A 21,892-nucleotide genomic window follows, 5' to 3' on the forward strand; every position below is an offset into this window, starting at 1 on the left:
TTTAGTACCAACTTAGCATCATTTAAACACCACAGCCTACCTACTGTACTGTTGCCAGGTTCATTCATTTATGACCCATCTTCTGATAGCTGCTTCCAGCAGGATAATGAGTCAAAAAAAAAAAAAAGGCTGAAAAATGCTAAACGGTGTAGCTGACTAAGAGAAAAACAGGAAGAGTCATTTTTACATACATTGACATTTACTGTGAATGTATGTAGAATGAAGCCAAATTAGTTTGTTCATTAAGAAAACGTGAGGGAAAGAATCACAGTAAGCCCGACTCTTAATTTCCATTGTTTAATGGTCACAGTTAAAGCACGTGATATAAAATAATATTTACACAGACAATACACACACACCCAACAGTTCCTACTACATAAGCATGCTCCCCCAAAGTAGCAAAACACTTAAAAAAAAAGCCACAATTAAAATTAAAAAGGGAGTAAAGTGCATGTATGACACACGTCTCTGTACAGACATTTCTGATAGGCTGCAGAGAAGCTTTACTTGCCAATCACAGGCACGCTCCTAAAAAGTTTACAAAAGACATAAAGATCCATTAAAATAAAATAAAAAAAGTGCACGCTCACTTGGTAAAGTTGTGCTACACAGTCTCACTCACACAGACACAAACCAGATCTAAAAAACAAACAAAAAACAGGGAGATCCTAAAATATCAACAGTCACAATATACAACCTTTACATCCCCAAAGAGAACATAGCCAAAAACTCACAAATATACACTCTGCCTTTAAACCCCAGCACCCTGACCTACTCTCTCTCACACAGTTAAACATAAACAAAACTCTAGTTTGTGTGGCATCTGGAGTGTGAGGAGAGACAGTTTACTGAGTGATGAAGTCAAACGTGTTTCTGATTGAGAAGTACATTCCAGGAACCCGGAGTCGGATGTTTGTGCAGGTCAGATTTGGTTGACTTACTGAGGTATTGTGTAGTTAAAACAAACTAAACAAAAAGCAGGCCTCTTCTCTTTTCATTATGCTCAAATAAACTGGTGAAAACCTGCATATGCAGCTTACACTGAGGGAAGAGTCAGAGCTTCACGACTGACTTTCACTGGAATTATTCTGTCGCGACGAAGAGTCTCCGTCCAACGACTTTTATGCTCAGGACCAAATCAGCCGGTTTGACAAGCAGGTGTTGGTGTGATTTATTTATTTATTCTTTCTTTCTTTCTTTCTTTCTTTCTTTCTGCCAACATAGTTACCAGATTATACAAGAGGGACCGTTTTCTCCAGCATAAATGGCACATTTTTCTGAAGAGACGTCAAAGCATGAGAAGAGGGGAAACAGAGGCTACATTCCAGCTAACATTACGTTTGACAGCCAAAAATATCAAGTCGACTAAAGGAGAAACCAGCAACGATGTGATGAGTATGTGCACGCTTGGGTATTATTAACATTTCAAACATGTGACCCATGTACATCTCTGGATGACATTTTCTTTTCTTTTTTTGTTTTATCTTCTCAAAGTGTTTTATTTCAGTCTCAGTTAACTGGGACTGTCGTAGCCTTGCCGCTTTTCCTGTGCCGAGACCAGATTCCCATATCACGGATTTTTACAGAAGAGGGAAAAAAGAAACTACTAAACACATCCCTTAAGGCAAGAGGCGTCGGCTTGTTTTGCTAAATAAATCCAAAATATGCACTTGACTTTCATTTCTGACGGGCACGTTATCTCTCTCTCTTTCTCTCATGCACACGTACACAGATGCACACCTGCTGAGGGTTACATGGTGTGGTAAAGGGTGCTAACAGTTCTCTTCTTAAGCCGCCTCAGCGGGTGAGTCCTTCCGTATTGCTGCCTTGTTGTCAGAAGTGTTGGCCCAGGCGAGTGCAGAGATTCTTGGCCAAAGTTTAAAGGCTTTCCACTGTGAGGATTTGGATTTGATGGTGCAGAGACTGCTGAGGTTTCTCCAGCTTTAGGAAGCCTCTGAGTGGTTGTCTCAAGGATCTCTGGCTGCTGGACAGTGGAGGAAGGAGAGTTGTGAACCCGCTGCTTCTTGGATTCGTCGCTGGCTGAATGGAGTGGGTGTTGTGCCGAGGGTGAAGCTACAGTGGAACGGCTAAGTTCCCAGTCACTCAAGTCATTGGCGAGCAGCTCCAAGCAGCCCAGTTTAGCCAGGGAGGCTGAGCGCTTCATCATGGATGGAGGGGTCAGCCCTGCCTGACGAATCCTGGCTTCCACCTCTTGAACCCTCTTCTGGATACTGCCACCTCGCTTCTGCGCCTGACCCAAACACCTGGCCTTGCACTTTCCAGCCATGCTCACCTGCTGCAGGAAGGCACCCAGCTCACACAAAGTCTCCCACGTCTCCCTCTTGAAAATGTCACTGTGGGGTCCTTCTGTGGGACAATCCCAGTCTGTGCCCGACTCGAGCTCAGTGACGCCCTCCAGACACAGGAAGTTCACAGACGCAAAGGGAGAATGGGGAGAGTGGTGGAAAGGAGAAGAGGTAGAGAGCAATCTAGATTCAGCAGGCTGGAGTTTCTGTCCTTTTGTGCTTTTTTCGTTATCCCCAAGGGCCGCCATCGCAGCATGAGTGCCCTCACTTTCAGCTGGTCCAGACTTCCCATCCTCCTTTCCCTCATCCTTGTGCACCGTGTGAACTGCAGATGCCTGTGAGCAAATAGATGCATCGTGGGAAGTAGACAACGTTGCACAATGGATGCTGTGTGGACGCCGGTGAGAGTTGGAGGTACAGCCAGAGAGAGAAGGCGGTGAAGAAGAGAGAGGTGGGGTCTCATGCTCCTGTTTCATTCTTTGCTCCAGCTGCTGTGTAACACGTCGCACCGACCCTCGTGTCCAGTCACTGTAAAGACAGGCGGGGGCCTCCTCTTCCTCCTCTTTCAATTCTGTTTTTATATCCCCAGATTCCTTGTGTGCCAGAACAACACTATCTTCAATTTCCTGCTTCAACTTCCTCACATCCTGATCCTGGGGATCTTGAGGTTCAGTCTGGCTATCAGAGCCAAGAGGCGAAGTCTCTTTGGGCCTCAGCCCTGTGACCTGCACAGGCATTTTCTGGAAAAAAAAATCGATATAATATAAAAGACCATTAATTTAAAAGCACAATGAAAGCATTGCTACAATCACAATGTATTTGTGACAGATGTGCCACCAGGTGGCGCAACATAGCTTAAGAACCAAAAACCATTCTGAATAAATCTGGTAAGATTGACAGGAACTGTTATGGGTTCAGTTCAGTCCCAAGTATCTTAAATATATATGTAAAAATATTTCATATTTTGTGAGTATCTCACACAAGAGCAGCCTGGAAACAGATCATAACATCCATACATGTGGCTACATTATACACAGCCAACCCGAGCCCACTGCCAGAGCACGGGTGGAGACTATATGCGGCCCAAATCGGGAAATGTTTAGAGTTGTCTGGGAAAGTTTGCTACAAGCATTGTTTACCTTTCTTTTCCCTTCATCCTTCCCCTCACTGGTGGAGACCTCCTGCAGTGGTGGCTGGTTTTCTTTGCCACAACTCTTCAGCTGGTGCGACTGCTGTGCTGCAGTACAGTGAGTTTTCCCATCTAGACTCATCCCCTTAAATTTTTCCCTGGCACTGAAAAAGTTGATGTGGTCTGCAGTGTGGCCGAACACCAGCACATTTTCATGTGGAATGGCACTAGGATAAGTGATAAAATCGTTAGTGGACAGATGTTGGGCTGCCAAACTGTCCAAAGATGAGCCATATGTCTGTTGGGCACAGTCTGGGTTTTTGACAAGCGCTGGGGCAGAGAGGCAGTCGGGTCCAGCCTGCTTTGTGCTTGGGGTTTGTGTTGCGGTAGGCTCAGGCACTGACACAAGCACTGTTTTTACAGAAGGAGAACAGGACAACACCTGTGGCTTTAGAACTCCATCGGCTAGATTTGGAGATGGAGCAGGAGAGTGGGGGAGGTGGTGAAGGGAGGGAGGTGGATGAGGCTGGCCCACCAAAACACTTTGTGCAACAGTCACCTTATCGGTCTTTGGAGGCTCAGGCACCACAGTGGCGGCCCTTGGTTGAGAGACAGGAGGTAACATGGGCCGATTCCCAGAGTCATATACGCCATTGGACAGCGGAGGAGAGAACAGAGACACAGAAGCAGCTGTGGAGTCAGAACAAGGACGGTCCTGCCGGCTGCTCCGATCTACAGCAGAACGAGATGCTCCAGCATGACCTGATGGAGCTGCCGCACCTTTAAAGGAAGAAGAGCTAAGCTGATTGGAATGGATGCCCGTATCTGGCTGACTAGTTGAGTGTGTTGCTTTGCTGCCAGTAGAACTTCCCAGTGATTCCAGCAGTTCTTTTACCGAGGGACCAGTTATGTTGCTGGCTTGGTTGTGGGGATCTGAGCGGCCCAGGCTGTGGGGCTGTGCGTAGGATTTGGAGAGTGGCTCGTGGTGTTCAGACAGATCGCTATCAGAGTGAGAACGCCACAGTTTGTTGTGCCTCTGCTTGCTGCGGAAGAAAGTGAAAATGAAGTAACATATCACTTCTCAGAATTCTTTGCATGAAATTGACAGAGGAATATTTTTGGGGTTTTGTTTTATATTGTTTTATAAGATTTTGATAATGCACTTCTTTCTGCCAGTATCAATATTTGCATTACCATGGATGTCTGCGTGTGTGTGTGTGTGTGTGTGTGTGTGTGTGTGTGTGTGTGTGTACCTGGCCATGAGTATTCCCTGATACTCCTCCAACTGTCTCATAAAAGAGGGGTTGGGTTTGGTAACAGTTCGACGCTCTTTGACGTAATCAAAGGCTTTTTTCAAATCCCAGCCGTACTCCTTCATGGCATACGCTATCACTGTGGCCGCAGACCGGCTAATCCCCATTTTACAGTGCACCAGGCACTTGGATCCAGATTTCCTAGGGTAGATATTAAGAATGATTGTCATTCTCGATAGATCTCATTCCTCGCAGGAAAAAAAAGAGAGGATGAAACATCTCAAACTCACTTGGCTCTAGATATAAACTTGTAGGTGTCATTCCAATAGGCTAGCAGGTCAGTGGCCTCCTCATCATACACACGGATGTTGTGGTACTCAAACACACCGGGAAAGAAGTTATCAATCTCCCTTGTTACATTCAGGATGTAATGAACTCTGAGTGACAGAAAGACATGAGCGAGAGGAAAGATGAGCCTTAGATGAGAGAGGGGTATGTAGGTATGTATTGATTTGTAAAACTGAGCTTGTTGGTATAACAGAATGAAGAACTTTTAATTTCATCCTAATAAAGCAAGTTTTAGTTTTTTTGTTCCGAACAGTCAGTTTTGTTGTATTGGTTTTTTTTTCCCCCCCTCCGTCCTTACCCACAGTTCTGTAACTCGTCCAGATTGGATGCATTCCACTCAGATCCCTGCAGGAAACAAAAAGGAATCCTCAGACTTGTTCAGCACCTTCCAATAAGCTTTTCAGAATGCTGAAGTCCAGTGAGAAGAAATGATTGACATACAGTGAGTTCTCCAAACCCAACAACAGCAAAGTACCTTAAAACTGTGCTGAATTTAAAATTACACAACACTATCTTGCACTTTGTGAGAATCAGATCCGGGATACAGGCGTGGGAGATCAGAAACATTTTATATTCTCTGCTGCTAAAAGCAACAGAGGTGTTTCAGAGGTTAACCTACCAAGAACACGTGGTCAAAGATCTCCGTAGGACTGTCCATCTGGCCCAGAATGACAATCATCTCATTGTCGATGAACTCCTTGAACTCTCGCAGATTGCATGTCATGTGCATTTCCAGCTCTGTTCGGATCTAAAGAACACATCCAGGACAGAAAGAGACACGTGCAGGCAAAATGTAAAGTCACACAATAATGACTAAAAAAATAAATAAATAAATAAATAAAATAGCATGGCATTTTCCGAACATTTTCTTTGACTGGGAGATGCTCGAAGCAGACTCACCTCTTTGCAGGTGACATTCTCAAGATCTTTCTGCATCATGATTTCCCGCAAACTGGCTTTGATCTGACGCTCAGTCAGCTCTCTTTCTGTAGGTCTGTAGAAACATTATGATGGTGGAAGAATATATGAAATAAGTTCATGTCTATCGGTTTTCCACATAGAGAACATATCTGACAAACATCACTTGGCTACTTACACGTCAGAGAAGAGAACTGGAGAGTCGGCACGGTGTGACTGCACGTCCTGCATGGCGTTCCACTCGTTGATGCGGGTCTGGTCGGAGGAGACCCTGCTCTGATAGTAGCTGACCCAGGTGAGGAACAAGCTGCCTGGAAAGTAGTTATGACTACGGGCCACCTCGCAGGCTTTATGGAGTGACTGGAGGGCTGACCTGTCAGGAAAAAAAACAAACAAAAAAAAACATGACTTCTAAATGAAATGGGAAAAAACAGAAACCAACGAACAATAGAAATATCCACAGCTGTACCAATTATCCAGTATGACTCACCACATGGCTTGCACAGAAACAGGCTTGAATACATGCACCCTGTTGTCAGTTGATACACTGAAACCCCTGTGAGCAGGAACAGAGGAAATATAGTGAGTTAAAAATCTTAGCGATCTCATGTTTAACGTGTCCTGTGCTGAAGAATTTGCTTACCCGTCTCCATCTAGATGTATTAAGGTGTCGCTCCACAGGGGCAAAACCAGCCCAACAGAACACGAGCTGAGTGGGGAAAACAGTTTTCCTGTTATATCTTTAACCAGAACACCAAAACCAGCAGGTACCTAAAATCTCGTGTGTCACTCTCACCCATCTACAGGGCTAAAATCCATTCCTAGCACCACGCTCTCCTCCGTGTCCTGCCGACCATTGGTTGAGACCACCACCATGTAGCGGGTGATCTGAGCATGTGCGCTCTCCAAACGAACCGCCTAGAGAAGGAAAAAACAAAACAAAACGCAGTTTGTGTCTTGACAGTTAAATAAAATCAGTGAGACTTATTTGTGTTTTTATGGGTACCCACCAGTTTGATGTTGTCCTCTGGTCTGAGGAGAGTAAACATCGTCTGTAGGTGCTGCTGGATATCTCCTGGCAAAATGAAAGTAACGCATACATGACGCAAGATGGCAAAAGTTAAACAGTCAGTGGCTGCTGAGGGGGAATTTTCACCTCACCTGCATGTTTGCTGCGCAGCTGGGAGAAACGGGAGGCAGACGAAGAAGTGGAGCCATTTCCTCGAGGCAAGAACAGAGCAGCTCCCTTAACGGTCAGGAAACTTTCACTGATGCTGCACAAAGACAGAAAAGATTGAACGGTGAGCAATATCCACCCACACATCTATCACAAAACTCATCCTTGGAAGACTTTACAGCTTTTACTGACTTTTTGTTAAGTTTCTCCAAGGTCCACTGACAGAAAGCGCAAAGAGCAGAACTTTTGACACTTTATTATTTTCAGACATTTTCAATAAAAATTCTAATTTGTAGCTTCTCAAATGTGTGGATTTTGAGCCCGTCTCCATCATTTGAAAAGTACATTATCCTGGAATGCTGCACAGAATGAAGCAACAGAAATCATTTTGGCTGATGAAAATTTATGACAAGCATTTTTTCATAAATTTATGTGAATTAATGAGTTATGTTGGTCTGAACTGTTACAGTGGTGACATACAGACATAAACACACTTGTTTCATTATGCTGATTTTTATTCCCCCAAATGTAAAAGAGGAAGAAAGAAAAACAAAAAGCAGAATATAAAGTACAGGTGACTTTGTAGTATTAAAGTTGAATGCATTTCAATGGTAGTTATTCAGTTCAATGCTTTCTTAGAAAACACTCATATTTTCCAAAACAACACAATAATGGGACAATTTCTGATTAAGATGGCAGTCCCAGCTAAGCTTCTTCGTGGTCTGAACAACAGACTTACGTAATGGACTTAAGATATCTGACGCCCGTCTATTATTCTGCTATTATTATAAGCAGTATTATTGTCATTATTATTATTACTACTACACACAGGCTTTGTCCCTCACAATGTGAGCTAGAAAGACAAAGTCTCATTGTCTTCTGTGATGATGAGTAAAAGCAAAATCACCAGTAACACCAGCGATCGCTGACTAATTTGTCACTCCATCTGGAGCAAGTTTAAATATAGGCTTGAGCTAAGGAAAGACCGTCAAAGACAGGAAGTCATGTTGTTGTTGTCTGCTGTGATGATGCGGGAGGAAAGGAAACAAAGGCAAAGAAGGATAAACCTGCAATGGACAGCAGTCATTACTGAAGTGACAATTATGGCAAACTAAGCAAACTTTCATGCAAGTTTCCAAGTTAGAAAAAGTGGATGTTAAGAGTCTCTGACACCCACGCTGACTTGCACACACCCAATTTTCTTCATGACATGACGTACAGAACACTGGACAAATATCTGCGCGAGCATAGTGCATCCTAGTTAACCTTTTATATTGAAAAAAGCCATTGATCAACAAAAATCAAGAAGTGAATGCATTGGAATCACTGAAAACGCTGACAAATAAGTCCTTCTGTAGATGCACTGTGCTGCAGGCAGACCAAGAATATGTCAGAGGCAATACAATGCCAGAGAGGACAGAGGCTGACAGCTGGGCTTGCACACAGACTCACACAAGCAAACACTAGACAGATGTCTAACTCAAGTGCTAATGAAGTGTTTGTGCAAATTATATCTTGACATGCTTCTTCCAAGCCATAAATTTCCAATTAAATGCAAGTGTCGTTCCGTGGCTTTCACAATGAAGACAAAATAATCACATCCCCTGATTCTGCTGAAGGTACATCGTGTGCCTTGCTCTGCTGTGCCCCCCCTCAGGATGCATTTAAGGAACAGCTAAAGGTGGGTGGAGAGAAATGCATCCTAGCAGATGAGTAAAAGCATCTGGCAGATATCTCAAAAAGGAAGCAAAGGGAAGGAAACCTGTTCCTGCAGCCACTCGTTCAGCTGCTGTGCTGCTATATCCTTCTTATGAAGTCATTAAGAGAAAAAACACATGTTCATACAAGTGCACACTAAGTCTATGCTGAAGTTTGGAGTAGACCATTACCATGGCACTGCAGGCAATATAATAATTCATGTAGTGTTATCGTTACTATAAGCAAGAAAAGCTCCGGACTGTGAGCACGGCAACTTACAGCTGATAAATTTCCACCTGAGAGATCACAGAGTTCTCGGTAAAATACGGTCTGATCTTCACCCCGCAGCAGGAGCAGAAGCAGCCGGCCGACGAGCTCCGCGGGGCGGTCACAACGCCGGGAGGCATCGCTGCTCTCGGAGTGCGGGCAGGGCGCGCGGAGACGACAGTCGACGATGTGCGAAGTAAAGTTGCGAAGACGCAGAAGCTCTGCTCTAAGACCACACGGTGCTTCGTTTTTATTCAATTTTTTTTTTTATCGCAGATTTAGAAAATTAGCTCTAAACCGACAGATTTCATAGAGCGGAACAATCTAATATTATAAAGCGACAAAGCACTAACATATTTAAGAGCGCCTGTGACAGAGCAGGTGCCTCAGAACATCCATGGTCTGCTGTTTGAAGTGTCTGCAGCAGGCTGCGGTAAATCCTGCCGCTGAGGGGGAGGAGACACACATGGTCCAATCCGTGACAACAGCAGTCTGAGGAAGACTACGAGGAATTATTGGAGACATGGTGAAAGTGTGCAAGAAAGACAGCCACAAGTACCCGGATAAAAGTGTTTAACTGTCAGAATGGCAGTCGGTGGCATTCCTATATGCTTTACAACAGCCTCGAGACGTCACTGAAATTCCTCACGCTGTTCCTGGGTCACCATGTTTTTCCACGTAACACGCAGAAGGAAGTGGCTGCTTTAAAATGAAGCCTCATGCACATTTTAAAAACGCCAAATGTAAGAATAACAAATAATGACAATTTCCAGCTGTGTCAACATAACGAATAAGAGAGCTAGACGCTACATAAAAACTCTCCATAATTAAGACATTTTTTCTTTTTAAAATGTGGATGTGCCTATGTGTCTGGCTGACAGCCTGATTGAAAAACTAACCAAGCAATCCCAGAAAGCATGACTTTAGAGAGGCACCCCCCCCCACACACACACACACACACACACACACTTTGAGCTGCTTATCAGCACCTTAACAACACCACAGTATTTTGTCATTTTCTCCACAATAACATCTGAGAGGAAATGTTTTTCTGTTCATAGGCGAGTACAATCTTTAACAGTAATGAATTTTTGCTTCTTCTTAAGGTAACAAACCCATAAAAAATGCAAATAAGACAGGGTAGAAAGCTTTTAAGCAAGGTTGATAGGTTCAATTGTTATATTAGACAGGGGTATTTCAAAATCAGTACACCCCTAGTTCTTAGAACCATAACCTGACACTGAATGTGTATCCAGCAACAGCATGACAACAACAACAACAGAAAAAAAGAGATTGAGAAACCTGGAAGGAGATTTCAGGCTGCCTGTGAACTAAGTAGAAACTTGACCTTAGACTTGGTTGTGCTGCTTGTTGATCCCTTGTGGTTTCAATTACAAACTAAGGGTAACTATTTGGCCACCAGCTGACTGCCAGTTTATATCCCGGGATAAACAACTGCAGTGTGGTGTTTTTCCTCTTAGGTCGACCTGTGTCTCTGACCCAAGAGGCAACCGATGAACTGGGCTGATGAGCTCAATGAAGCTACAGATTTTGACCTCGTCTGAGAGATCCTTACAAAGAGAAAAGCGTTTATTTATTAGACTGCAGAGTCACATGTGGTTAAATGTATCACAGCATGAACAATAAATGGTGTAACAGTACAGTCAAGCTTTAAGTAGATAAAGAATAAGCAGTGATATATAAAGCAGGAGAAGGGATGGGAAGTGGGATCCTTTTACAAATTGAATGAATTATTTTGTAACTTGTTTAAATTCAATTTATATTGTAAAGCAATGATGTGACATCTGACTGCGTATCTAATCTTACCCATTTTCTATCACTCCTGGCAGTTGCAAACTGATAATGTTGTGAAATTTTTGCAGACCTGAGTCACATGTGAGCGTTTTTTTCCCTGCTCAGTGGTCAGACTCAGAGATAATGAAGCAGGTGTGGTTTTCCTGAACATATCAATAAGGGAACTGATAAAGATCAGAGCTATAAGCAGAACAGATAATGATACAGGTATCTAAAAACTTACCAGTTTCTAAGCAGAGGCAGACACATGTTACAAACAATCACAGGGAGGCCTTCCTCATCAACTAATAACAGCTTAACCTGACAGCCACTTTCCCACTCTCCCTCTCATCTCCCTGTTGGCCTCTCACATCGACCCCTTCAAAATCCCTACCACCTCCCTCCTTACTTTAACCGGTGTTATTGATTAGGGAAAGATCTGTGGCATCTTCTTGTAAGGGCGCTGGAGGGATAGCTAAGAATAATCACGGGGTTGTTCATTCCCACCTTTGGGATTTACAGACTCTCAGCAACCCACATGTTTATGTGTGAGATGTTGAACCCATCTCTCAAGTTCCACCTGGCTATTCTCCCCCTTTGACTGCTGAAATTCAAACCATCCAATAGCAAGTGGCGAATGCCAGGATGTAGTTTTTACATGTAGACACCAGACACTCTGCTGCTCTCATGTTTCCAAACATGCAAACACAGACAGTCACCTTAGTGATCGCAGCTTCACCTTGTGTATACATTCACACACCCAGACTTTACAGTATTTCTTTGAATCACACATAACCTGTTAAACATCTGCGATGAGCATCACACACCGACAAGAAGTCTAATAAATCAGCCTGTTAGCATGACTACAGTATATCTGAATTACACAAGAATGAATACAAATCTGTAGAGGCACACAAATGTATAAATGTAGCACAAATGGAAATGAGTCCCATTCAGACATATAATCCTTTGTTCCACTTTTCCCCTCCTCTGACTACAGAACTATGAGATTATAAGAGATCAGAAATACTCTCCAATTGTAGTCATAATAAATAACCTCTCTTTCTCCTAATTTCCCCTCTGCATGGTCCGCCAGTGATGTTGCTGCTTTTTGCTGATGTCACCAACTTGCTGATGTCACTGGCTTTAATCAGCAGCACTGCAGTGGGGCTTGCTTACGCAGGCAGGCGCGCTGCCTCACTGAAGCCTTATTCCAGTTTGAATGAATCTCACTACCTGTGTCAGAGATGAGCTCTGCTGCAGCTGCTGACTTGTACGGCGCAGCGGGCACAGACGTCAGCAGCGGGGAGGGGGGAAAACGAACAGACTGCCTCTGAGACTTTGGGAACGTGAATTCAGTGGACAGGCTCAGCTTTAGTGAATGGCTGCTGGAATTGTGAATATGCAACATGCAGCTTGAACTTAAAGAAACAGTGAAATGAAAAATGCACACAGCATCAGTTTATTTTTTCTTTTTGCTATACCCTACATGTGTGTTAATTTCTTTACTTTTGAAAATAATTCTCGTCTTTTACCTTCAACTAAAACACAGAAATATGACTTTAATAAGACTCGGCTAGCACTCATTAATAGTTACACTGATTTTTATACAATTAAATGATCTGACAGTGTGGGTGAAGGAGACATGGACAGTTGGGGAAAAAAGTCTCTCTACAGATACTTAAAAGGTGTATTTAATAATCTAGCTCACTTTTATTTCAGATGCTGAAAATAGTCTTATTTCTGCAAAGATTTTAAAGCAAAACAACAAAGAAAAAAAAGGAAAATGAACTCAAAGAACTCTTTCTTTATTACAGTATTCTTTGCCCAAACTAACAATCATACTGGGAACAGGCTCACTTATTCCTACACATCATGCCCTTTCTCATGACCTCTCTAGGATATATCAGAGACTGTGTATTTATGCAGCAGATTGAGGGCTTTCCGTTGGTCTGATGTATGAAATCAGCGACTGTGGAACTCATTAGTTTAAAATTGAATTTGTGAACAAGATTTGACAATTTAACTGAAGAAGATACAAAGTGGCAGTCATATCATTGCGTCAGTGAAAAAGACTGTTGCATACTAATGCCCTCACTCAAAGTCTCACGTAGGAGATACATTCCAAGTAAATCAAAGACAAAATGTTTGGTTTTTTATATATTAAAACAATCCTGACACAAGCCACAAATTTTCTGCACTTTTTTGTGATACAGTTTATATGCAAGTTTCTCCATCTACCTTAAAACTTCTTGAGTCTGTATCACAGTGCATTGTGATTTACCACAGGTCATTTTTTTGCCTAACATTGTCTATTATATAAAAAGTTGGATTGTGCACCTTAGCTAATAGGAGAGAGCAGCATGTGTTTATTTAAAAAACTTTATTGCAAAGACTGTGGGCTTACCTCCACTCTGATTACATTTAAACATAGTGCTAACACTGACAGGTCACAGGAGTTTTAAAACATTAGATGCACCTCCTATTCAAACTGAACTTGGGAAAAAAGTGAAATTTAATACTTTGCTGCCTTCAAATGAAACATCTACAAAAACAAAACTAAAAAGATCCACTCTCTAATTATCTGCACATGCATTTCTTAATTTATGAAGATGTATTCTTGTGTTTCTTCATTTTTGGATATGATATGATTTTTTTTGTACACAAGGAATGAATAATGATAATCCTGTAACTGATAATATCATGTCATGATTATATCCATTCATTCTATTCATTCGCTTCCGCTTATCCTTTCCAGAGTCGCGGCTGGTGCTGGAGCCTATCCCAGCTGTCATAGGGCGAGAGGCGGGGTACACCCTGGACAGGTCGCCAGTCTGTCGCAGGGCTAACACATAGAGACACAGACAACCATTCGCACTCGCATTCACTCACAGATTCACACCTATGGGCAATTTAGATTGCCCTATCCCCACTAACTGCATGTTTTTGGACTGTGGGAGGAAGCCGGAATACCCGGAGAGAACCCAAGCAAACACGGGGAGAACATGCAAACTCCACACAGAAAGACTGATGGTGGAATTGAACTCAGGACCTTCTTGCTGTGCAGCAACAGTGCTGATCACCGTGCCACCGTGCTGATTATATCCAATAAACAAGTATTACAAAATCTGCATTGGTATCAGCTCTAAAAAGAAGTTCAAGACTTTCAGTTTTAGTGACCTACAACCCAGAGCAAATGATCTGCCTAGGAATACAAATAAAGCTTAACCAAATTTTAACATCTAATAACAGCTCACAGGTCAAACAACTACTATATCAAATATATCATCTTGGCCCAGAACATCCCCGCTTATAATGCACCCAAACCTGTAATCGAGCTGTGAACTGGGTATTAAAAACACTACAGGCGTTCCCCTCTGGGGGACAATATCACAAAGCTTCACAATGATAATAAAAAAGAGCTTTGAGGTTACTTTGAAGTCAAGACAAAGTAAGGCTATTCATTCAGCTTCACCTTTTTTTTTTTTTAAATATGCTGCACTGGAAAATATGTGTAGGCATGGTAATGTAAAACAACATGCATCACAGGATCCCTGATTTCCATTCAAATATCACACTTATCCAGTTGTGTAAAGAATAAAAGAGAGAAAAATAATAACATTCATTTTAGGAGCTAACTCGGAGTGATATTCGATCATGTACCTGTCTCTGTGCACACAAACATGCACACAGCAAGCACAGATTTCAGTCGCAGCTGCACAAACACAGACAAATCTCAGCTGGATGATGAAGAGCTCCGATGACCAAACAGACACAGAGACTTTGGGAGTGGTTACCAATCTGCCCGTGGATCAACAGTGCAGTTCCCCTGACCCACATAGCAAGTTACTCACAGAGATACTGCTGCCCTCTAATGGGCTGTCTGCAAGCCACTGTTTATTATCTCATTCAGTGCGTGATTTCAAGATTATTAAAGGGCCAAACATAACAGAGGAGACCTAAAAGTGTTCAGTGGCAGAACAAATAAACACAACGGGCAGTGGAAGGAAGTAGCCAATTATCAGGGGACGAAAACCAGTTGCAAGTGTGGCTGAATGAAACTGGATTAACCAGAATTCCAACTCTTATGTAATAAGGGACAGCAGTGGATGTGATGCGATGATGACACAGTACAGGAGCCCTTTTTCAAGTCACAGCAGTATAGAAAGGCAGTCCTGCAGCATCAGACACATTTTATGATTATTTATTATCTGGGTATTTGGGAAAAGCCTTTTTTCCTCCCACTTTGTGCGGATCAGGTCAGATCAGGTGAGAGGTCATGGGTAACAACCTAACATGCCCCGTGTTATGAACTGGCTTTTTTTGAGACTGAGAACATACATATCCAGTGGATTTCTGGTCCAGTGAACCAAATGCTTTCAAGTTTAACACACAGAGCTCAATGTGTGTCGGTATCTTACCTCCTCGGCTGAGAGCGGCGGTCATCCTCCCCGCTACCTGACTCCTGGGGAGATAAAATAAGAAAAATACAACTGAGAACAAGAGAAATGCAACAGCACAACATTACAAAGTCAACATATAAGAGTGCAGTCGGAGCCAATATCAGCAGTGTCAACTCTTCTTCTTTTCTAAATAAGGAAATAATATTTTATACACCGAATTGCCAAAAAGCATCCAATCCACAATTTTGCACAAAAACGTAATTTTGGCATTGTTATATTAGATTCCCAACTTCTAAAAGAAAAGTGCCATTTAAAAAAAAAAAAAGAAAAAAAAAAAAGAAATCACAGGAAAGCCCATCTTTAAATAGAGAAAACGTCACCATAAACAAATTTAGTAAAAACTCAAATGAGCTCTCAATTCATGCAAACAAATGGTAAACGAGAACAGAAAGGAAATCCCACTGTCCTATTTTGGGTAACAAAGACTAACTTGCATATTTCCATGTTCACACACACATTAAAGGCACAAGCATCCAGCTTAACATTCAACACTGCGTGACCTGACAGACACGAGACACAGAGACAGAGACAGAGAGAGAGAGAGAGAGAGAGCGCTTTAACTCAATTTACACACTCTCCAGGAAAATGACCTCAGTCTGTTTTTAAGGTGTGGCTGGACAGGGAATAACACAATCTCTCTGTCTCTCTCGGCTCACATACACGAACATGAAGACATGAAGAGACAAAAAGAAACATTTAAATCCGAAAGTTGTGGAAAACAAAAATGTGCCAAACGTGGATGCTAAGGCTCAGTGGCTGATAAAATACCTGGCCCTTATCTTGTAATGCTTGTACTTATCTTGTTTACACCCTGTGTGAGCTTAACTAGCCTTTAATGACATTAACATCACACAAAAGTAGATTAAAGGTATATATATTTTAATAATAATAAACACATACAGGGCTACTTCAGGGGGTCTAGCCTGATTGGAGATCACAAAAAAATTTTATACAGCCAGTAGATAATTTATGCAGTATCAGTGTGAGAAGGAAGTATAGAACTGTAAAGTTTGGTTCAAGTTATCATATACTGCCAGGTCTTGTGACACTGCTGTGGATCCAGTTAAGTGCAATAACTGCAAAAGGTGGTTCCCAGCTCCTTTAAGCCACAGTGTCCAAAGCAGATTTCCATTGTGGGCTTTCAGAATAAAGATATTTAAAACAGATCCTGTGCAATTAAAAGCAACTCATGTAAACAACCTGATGCTGGAGTAATGGTGTCACAGAAAGTTTCTGCTCCATACGATTCTTTCTTGGTACAGTTTCATTAAGAAACTATTGGTTGGATTGCTAGATGGTGTGCTAGACAACAAAGCGACATAATTAGAACCTCGCTAACTCTTAGTGCTGAACATTTGAGTAATTGGCCTTTTGGAAACGATACTATTAAAATATCTACTGCTGCAAAGATTACAATCATACTGATTTTATTGAGAAACTTTAAAAATTCAAAGCACCTAGTTGTACATGTTATTGAAAACTGAGAACAGGTTAGGGCAGGGGTGCCAAAAATAAGGCCCAGGAGCCAAAACTGGCCCAGCAAAGACTCTAAAGTGGTCCACTGGACGGCTTTGGAAAAAGTGAAGGAGGGCAAAATCTTTGAACTTTAAAGTGTACTTTTAGTTTTTCCAGCTTTCTCCTCTACGGCTATTCATCCTACACCAAAGTAATTAATTAACAGATAAACAACTAAACAAAAAAATGTTCCTGTATGCAAAATGGTTTTTTATAAGTCAGCACCTGAACTACATTTATTTTCTAAAATTTAATCTCAAAGAGACCTGGGATGTATAAACACTGATAAAACCTGTTGAAACTCAGGTACTAAATGTGTAGTTAAACTTCTTTACATTGACAAAAAGGGGAATTTAATTCTATGGTTGTATGTCGCCTTTGATGTAAAATGAGCTTGACATAACGGAGTATGCAGCAGGAGGGGAAAAATGCATTGATGCATTTGTAATATCAACTTTAGTACAGCAGATTAGACAAAGTTTCTGTTACTGTTCTTTGTCCTACAGTACGATATAACATCTAGTGTTTGTTTAGATTGGAAAACACACAGACTTTGCATATTTTGCATATGTATGAAAATGATTGATTTTTTTTCCAAAGCTTATGGAAATGTCAAGCCTGAACATGCGGTCTGGGCAGGGATCTGCATGTCCAGAGATCAGTCTGTGCTTACGTGTTACAGCCAAGATTATCACAATGCAAAAGTGCTTCTACCGTAAAATGAACATGTGTGTATGTGTGTGCTCTGCCTGTAAACGCAGCGAGCAGATACATTCACTCCACATAGGGTGCAAGCTAATATAAAGGGAGGAAGAGTGCTAGTAGACATGTCGCACACAGACAGACACGTCACATCCCCCCTCCACGCACACACACTCACGGGGAGGGGAAAAAAAAGCACAGGAAGCCGTAAGTGTCTGTACAATTTGCTACCAAAATATGTATGTGGCTTACAACTTGATAGCACATTTCCACTACAAAAAGCTTCATACACTTCACAACCCCTGTCCTATTTACCTTCCTAAAAATCACACGTGCTTACTTTTACAGCACACACTCATTCCTCAATTCACCATCACTTCTTGAAAGACAGACACTTTAGCAGACAAGACTCCTTGCTACTTGTTGCTCAGTGATAAGACATAAAAGCTCCTTCAACTACATTTCATCGTGGATGACAAATTACCTAAGAAATATGTGTACATAGCACGAAGGTTATCATTATGCCTACTCACAGAACCTGTTTGCTCTGAGCTATAAGGTAAAGGGTCCCTCTAAAGAAATTCCATGACTGACAAAGTTTGTGGAAAAATAGCTTGATTGTAGTTGAGATTTGGGGCAAAGCTGGGAGGAGGGGGAAAAATACACAGTTCATCTAATCTTCTCCTGGGTCCAAGTAGCAAGTTAACAAGGGAAATTGCTTTCCCCTACTGTGCTCCGTCTTGGAGTAAGCACACACTCTGAATCTACGTTAAAGGCTGTACAGTAAGCCAAGGAATTCACCTTAATGTGTAATTTAATCCGTAAACACTATATGACAATGCAACATACACTGGGAAGTTAATATAGGTCAACTTTTTCACATAATGTCAATAAAACACACACACAGAAGTGTGAAACAGATAACATTTTAATGGTAAACAGAGTGTGCTTGTATATTACTTCCTCCCTCTGTTTCTGCCTGTCTGATGGGGTTCCCTGTTTCTGTAGAAACCAGACAAGCAAAGGGAGCAGCAACAGGAAAACCACCTGCTCCTCTGCTTTGCATTGGGTACACTCCTGCCTTCAGTAAACGCACACACACACAAGCAGACAGACAGACAGGAAGAGAGAGGCAGACACATAGAAGGCATTCAGACAGAGAGACAGTCTGGGTACGTGACAGACCCGCAGAGAAAAAGAAAAGACGCGTCCACAGCCTCGTTTACATACAAGGCAGGACACTGCACCAGTGTTGTAAGAATAAATACCGGCACTCACGCGTGTCACTTGACAAATACCAACGCGACTACTTCAATGTATGCAGGTAAAAACCATTACATAATAACAGACATGACTTGTTGTCACACCATCGCTGAAAGTTTCTCTATTCTGGATACTGTAAAAGCAACTAACTGCCAGTTGAGCGTTTACAGTACCGGAAATGTACATACAATGAGCATATAAGCAGCGGTGTGCATTAAAACAAAAGGTGCTGTCATTTTCTTTCAAGTTAACCCTTTTATTGTATATAAGAAGAAATAAGAAGATATTTTCAGGTTAACTTAGCAGCTAGTAGCGACTAATACTGTAACTGAAAATGATGGGTAGCTATATGTCACGCATGCGCAGCAGCACAAAGGCAAGGCAGTTGGGTGACAGTGAGCAGCCGACAAAAAAGACAGCCAAAAATGTAGCCTCAAGTAGCCCTCCGTATCGAGGAGATGTTAGTTTGGTGGAGGCGGTAGAAGGAGTAGAGGAGGCTTCAGGGAAAAGCGGTTCTTACCGAAACGCAGGGGCTGGAGCTGGTGCTGGGGGTCGGTGAACGCTGCACGGTAACCAGCGCCATTCAGCGACCGGGAAGCGGACACCTGAGAAGAAGCGACGGCGGAGACACGAGCATAATTGTGTTGTGAGGGCGAAAGCCCAGTTGAACCTGACTTTTTGATCTTCTCTCCTTTAACCCCCCTCCCTCTCTTTCCCTGTGATCGTACACTGTTTGACTACTCCCCGGCTGTTTCCTCTGTAAGCGCCACCTGCGCATGCGCAACTACCCTTAGCTTGTCAATCCCGATTAACCGTGTGTGTGCTGGAGATAAACAAAGCACTTATGAGGAGTGTCTACAGAGAAGCAATACTACTTCTTAAGAGGTCATTTATTTGAATAGAAGTGTAAATGCACCAATATGTAAACCGCATACAACAATTGCATTACAAGGTTTAAGCCTAGAATCGAATAGAATAGAATAGAATAGAACAGAAAGCCTACATTGTTATTGCAATTCAATTACAAAGAGATTGGGAGTGCCACCCCAGCTTGATGAAACAAGGTTGAAGCTAAAGGAAAGCAAACTACAAGACTGTATAATAAGTATGTATATAAATAACATAAAATTAATAGAATATTTTAAGGGTTTTATTGTGTGACAGTGTGTGCGAGTGTGTACTGTGATTGTTCACTTTGCATGTTGGTTGAGAGTGGTACTGGCCTTAGGGTACAAACTGTTTCCACAACTGTTAGTCTGAGATTTAGTGACCTGTAGCGTCTGCCTGAGGGCAGAAAGTCAAACCAGTGGTGGCAGGGTGAAAGGAGGCTTTTACAATGTTTTGGGCAGTGGAAACTAAGCAGTCAGCATACTATACTGTGTGGCTTTTCCTTGAAACTACTCACACAGACTACTACTTTAGGACTGTTGTAGTTAAACTAATGAAGCTTGAGGACAAATATATCCTAATACTCTGTAGGCATGCTGCTTTAATTTTAAATAGATTGTATCTTTAATATTTTAAATATAGCAGCAAAAGACATTAATATTGATAGATGTATAATGATCTCAAAGTGCTTCTTAATGCGGTTTATTGATTTAAGAGAGTTTATTTGCATAAAATACTTTTATACATATGCTGCTGTCAGTTTAATTAATTTACAATGATCTGAGACCAAAGACTTTACCAAATCCACTTTCGTAAATTGCTCTCAAATCTGAAAAGCAAGACTAAATTGGAAAAACCTTTGTAGAAAATGGCTAAAGAGAATTAGTCTAAACCTGTTGTACTCATGCTTAAGGCTGGGGAAAAGAAAAAAATGGGGCACCTTCCTGTAGTCTACCAGCCAGCAGTCATATGATATTTTGTAAGCATACGCAAGTAGCTTCCTGTCCAAACCTGTACAGCTACACTGTTATCTTTGTTGCCTGAGGGCACAGATCAAGGATAACAGGAACCTGTCAAAAACCACAGACGTAAATATATTAAATGTGTGTCATCATCAGCAAGTGTAACACAGCCCAGAGACCAGCACGTGGAGGTATGCACAGATTCATCATGCCAGGACTACTACTGCCATTACCTGTTGTGAAATCTGGTTTCACTCTCTCCATTCGTCTGCACAGACTTAATTGTTAAAAATCAAAAACTAAGGCATTAAACAATAATTCACTGTATTTCCTTAAAGGCACTGGTAGTTCCTTTTCTCCCTATTTTCTCTGTTGCACAAAAAGCGAAAATGTTTCTTTTAGTCACCAATATCCACATATCTTAGCCCTACTACGTGAATGTTACTTAAAGCACTTCTTCTGGCCTTATGTAAACCTACCTGTCCATTTAACCAGCACTGCATAGTTCATTTGATCGCCATATAGTCCGTTCATCTATCAGGCAGGTTTGGTCGTGAATCGCAAGGATTAGCAGTAAGGCCACAGGGGAGATGAGATGCAGATTACGGAAGAGATAATGGTGTTTGGATTTAGAGTCACTCAGATGAGACGGCTGGGACTGAAAGCTACAGCTTTAATCACAGGTGAGCCGTGCGCTCTTTGATCTTATTTAATGGAATGAATTAACGTACAGGTTTAGAAGAGAGCATTTGACAAAACAAATCAAATTAAAATAAATGAAAGGTGTTTGAGATTTATCAGCACTTGATTTCTCAACAGTTAAAAACTCATCTATTTAAGGAGCACTTTGAGCAATGTGAAGCGTCCCTATGGGCCTCCCATTGTTTTTAATAATAAATGACTACTTTCATGCTATTGCACTTTGTTGATGTTCGGTCACAAATTTCAGTACACTTTGGTTTTTGGTCATTGTGGTGATTTATTGTAGAATTTGTTTCCACTTTGGAGGTAAGGAACCTTTAATGAATCAACTCTAGGGAGGTGAAGGAGCTGTACCAATACAGAAAATATTAAAGCCCAGTTCTGCTACAGTAAATTAGGTTTTTTAAAATATATATTTTTCTGCTGCCTAAACTATTAACTAAGCACATGATCAGTTGTGGCCATCTTCCTGATGTACTCATGGATGTTTGTTGTTTCATCCTGGAT

The 21,892-nt window shown here is 41.8% G+C and overlaps 1 protein-coding gene across 2 annotated transcripts; it reads right to left on the reverse strand.

Moving 5' to 3' along the window:
• Positions 1–281: 281 nt before the first annotated feature.
• Positions 282–19,627, reverse strand: ssh2b (slingshot protein phosphatase 2b). 2 transcript variants are annotated; one of them, XM_026181373.1, is made up of 15 exons: positions 19,354–19,627; positions 15,312–15,355; positions 7,116–7,228; positions 6,965–7,029; positions 6,751–6,872; positions 6,598–6,663; positions 6,445–6,510; positions 6,133–6,327; positions 5,937–6,030; positions 5,656–5,784; positions 5,335–5,381; positions 4,979–5,125; positions 4,689–4,889; positions 3,446–4,478; positions 282–3,046 (listed from the first exon to the last, which is right to left on the reverse strand). In XM_026181373.1, the coding sequence occupies exons 1-15, from the start codon at positions 19,414–19,416 to the stop codon at positions 1,751–1,753; spliced, it is 3,681 nt and encodes a 1,226-aa protein (XP_026037158.1). In that variant the 5' UTR covers positions 19,417–19,627; the 3' UTR covers positions 282–1,750. The 2 variants fall into 2 exon arrangements, with proteins under 2 accessions (XP_026037158.1, XP_026037157.1); XM_026181372.1 differs by lacking the exons at positions 15,312–15,355; positions 19,354–19,627 and adding an exon at positions 9,109–9,534.
• Positions 19,628–21,892: the final 2,265 nt, after the last annotated feature.

This window comes from Astatotilapia calliptera, chromosome 10 (assembly GCF_900246225.1).
Source record: "Astatotilapia calliptera chromosome 10, fAstCal1.2, whole genome shotgun sequence".
NCBI classification, from domain to species: Eukaryota; Metazoa; Chordata; class Actinopteri; order Cichliformes; family Cichlidae; genus Astatotilapia; species Astatotilapia calliptera.

Bases quoted from the DNA above. Each gene is read 5' to 3' on its own strand.
- ssh2b (XM_026181372.1), bottom strand. From the start codon at position 9,236: ATGCCTCCCGGCGTTGTGACCGCCCCGCGGAGCTCGTCGGCCGGCTGC. The intron at 6,664-6,750 runs GTGAGAGTGACA...TTCCCCACTCAG, and splicing joins GATTTTAGCCCTGTAGATGG to CTCGTGTTCTGTTGGGCTGG. The intron at 5,126-5,334 runs GTAAGGACGGAG...TCTGTCACTCAG, and splicing joins GACGAGTTACAGAACTGTGG to AGTTCATTACATCCTGAATG.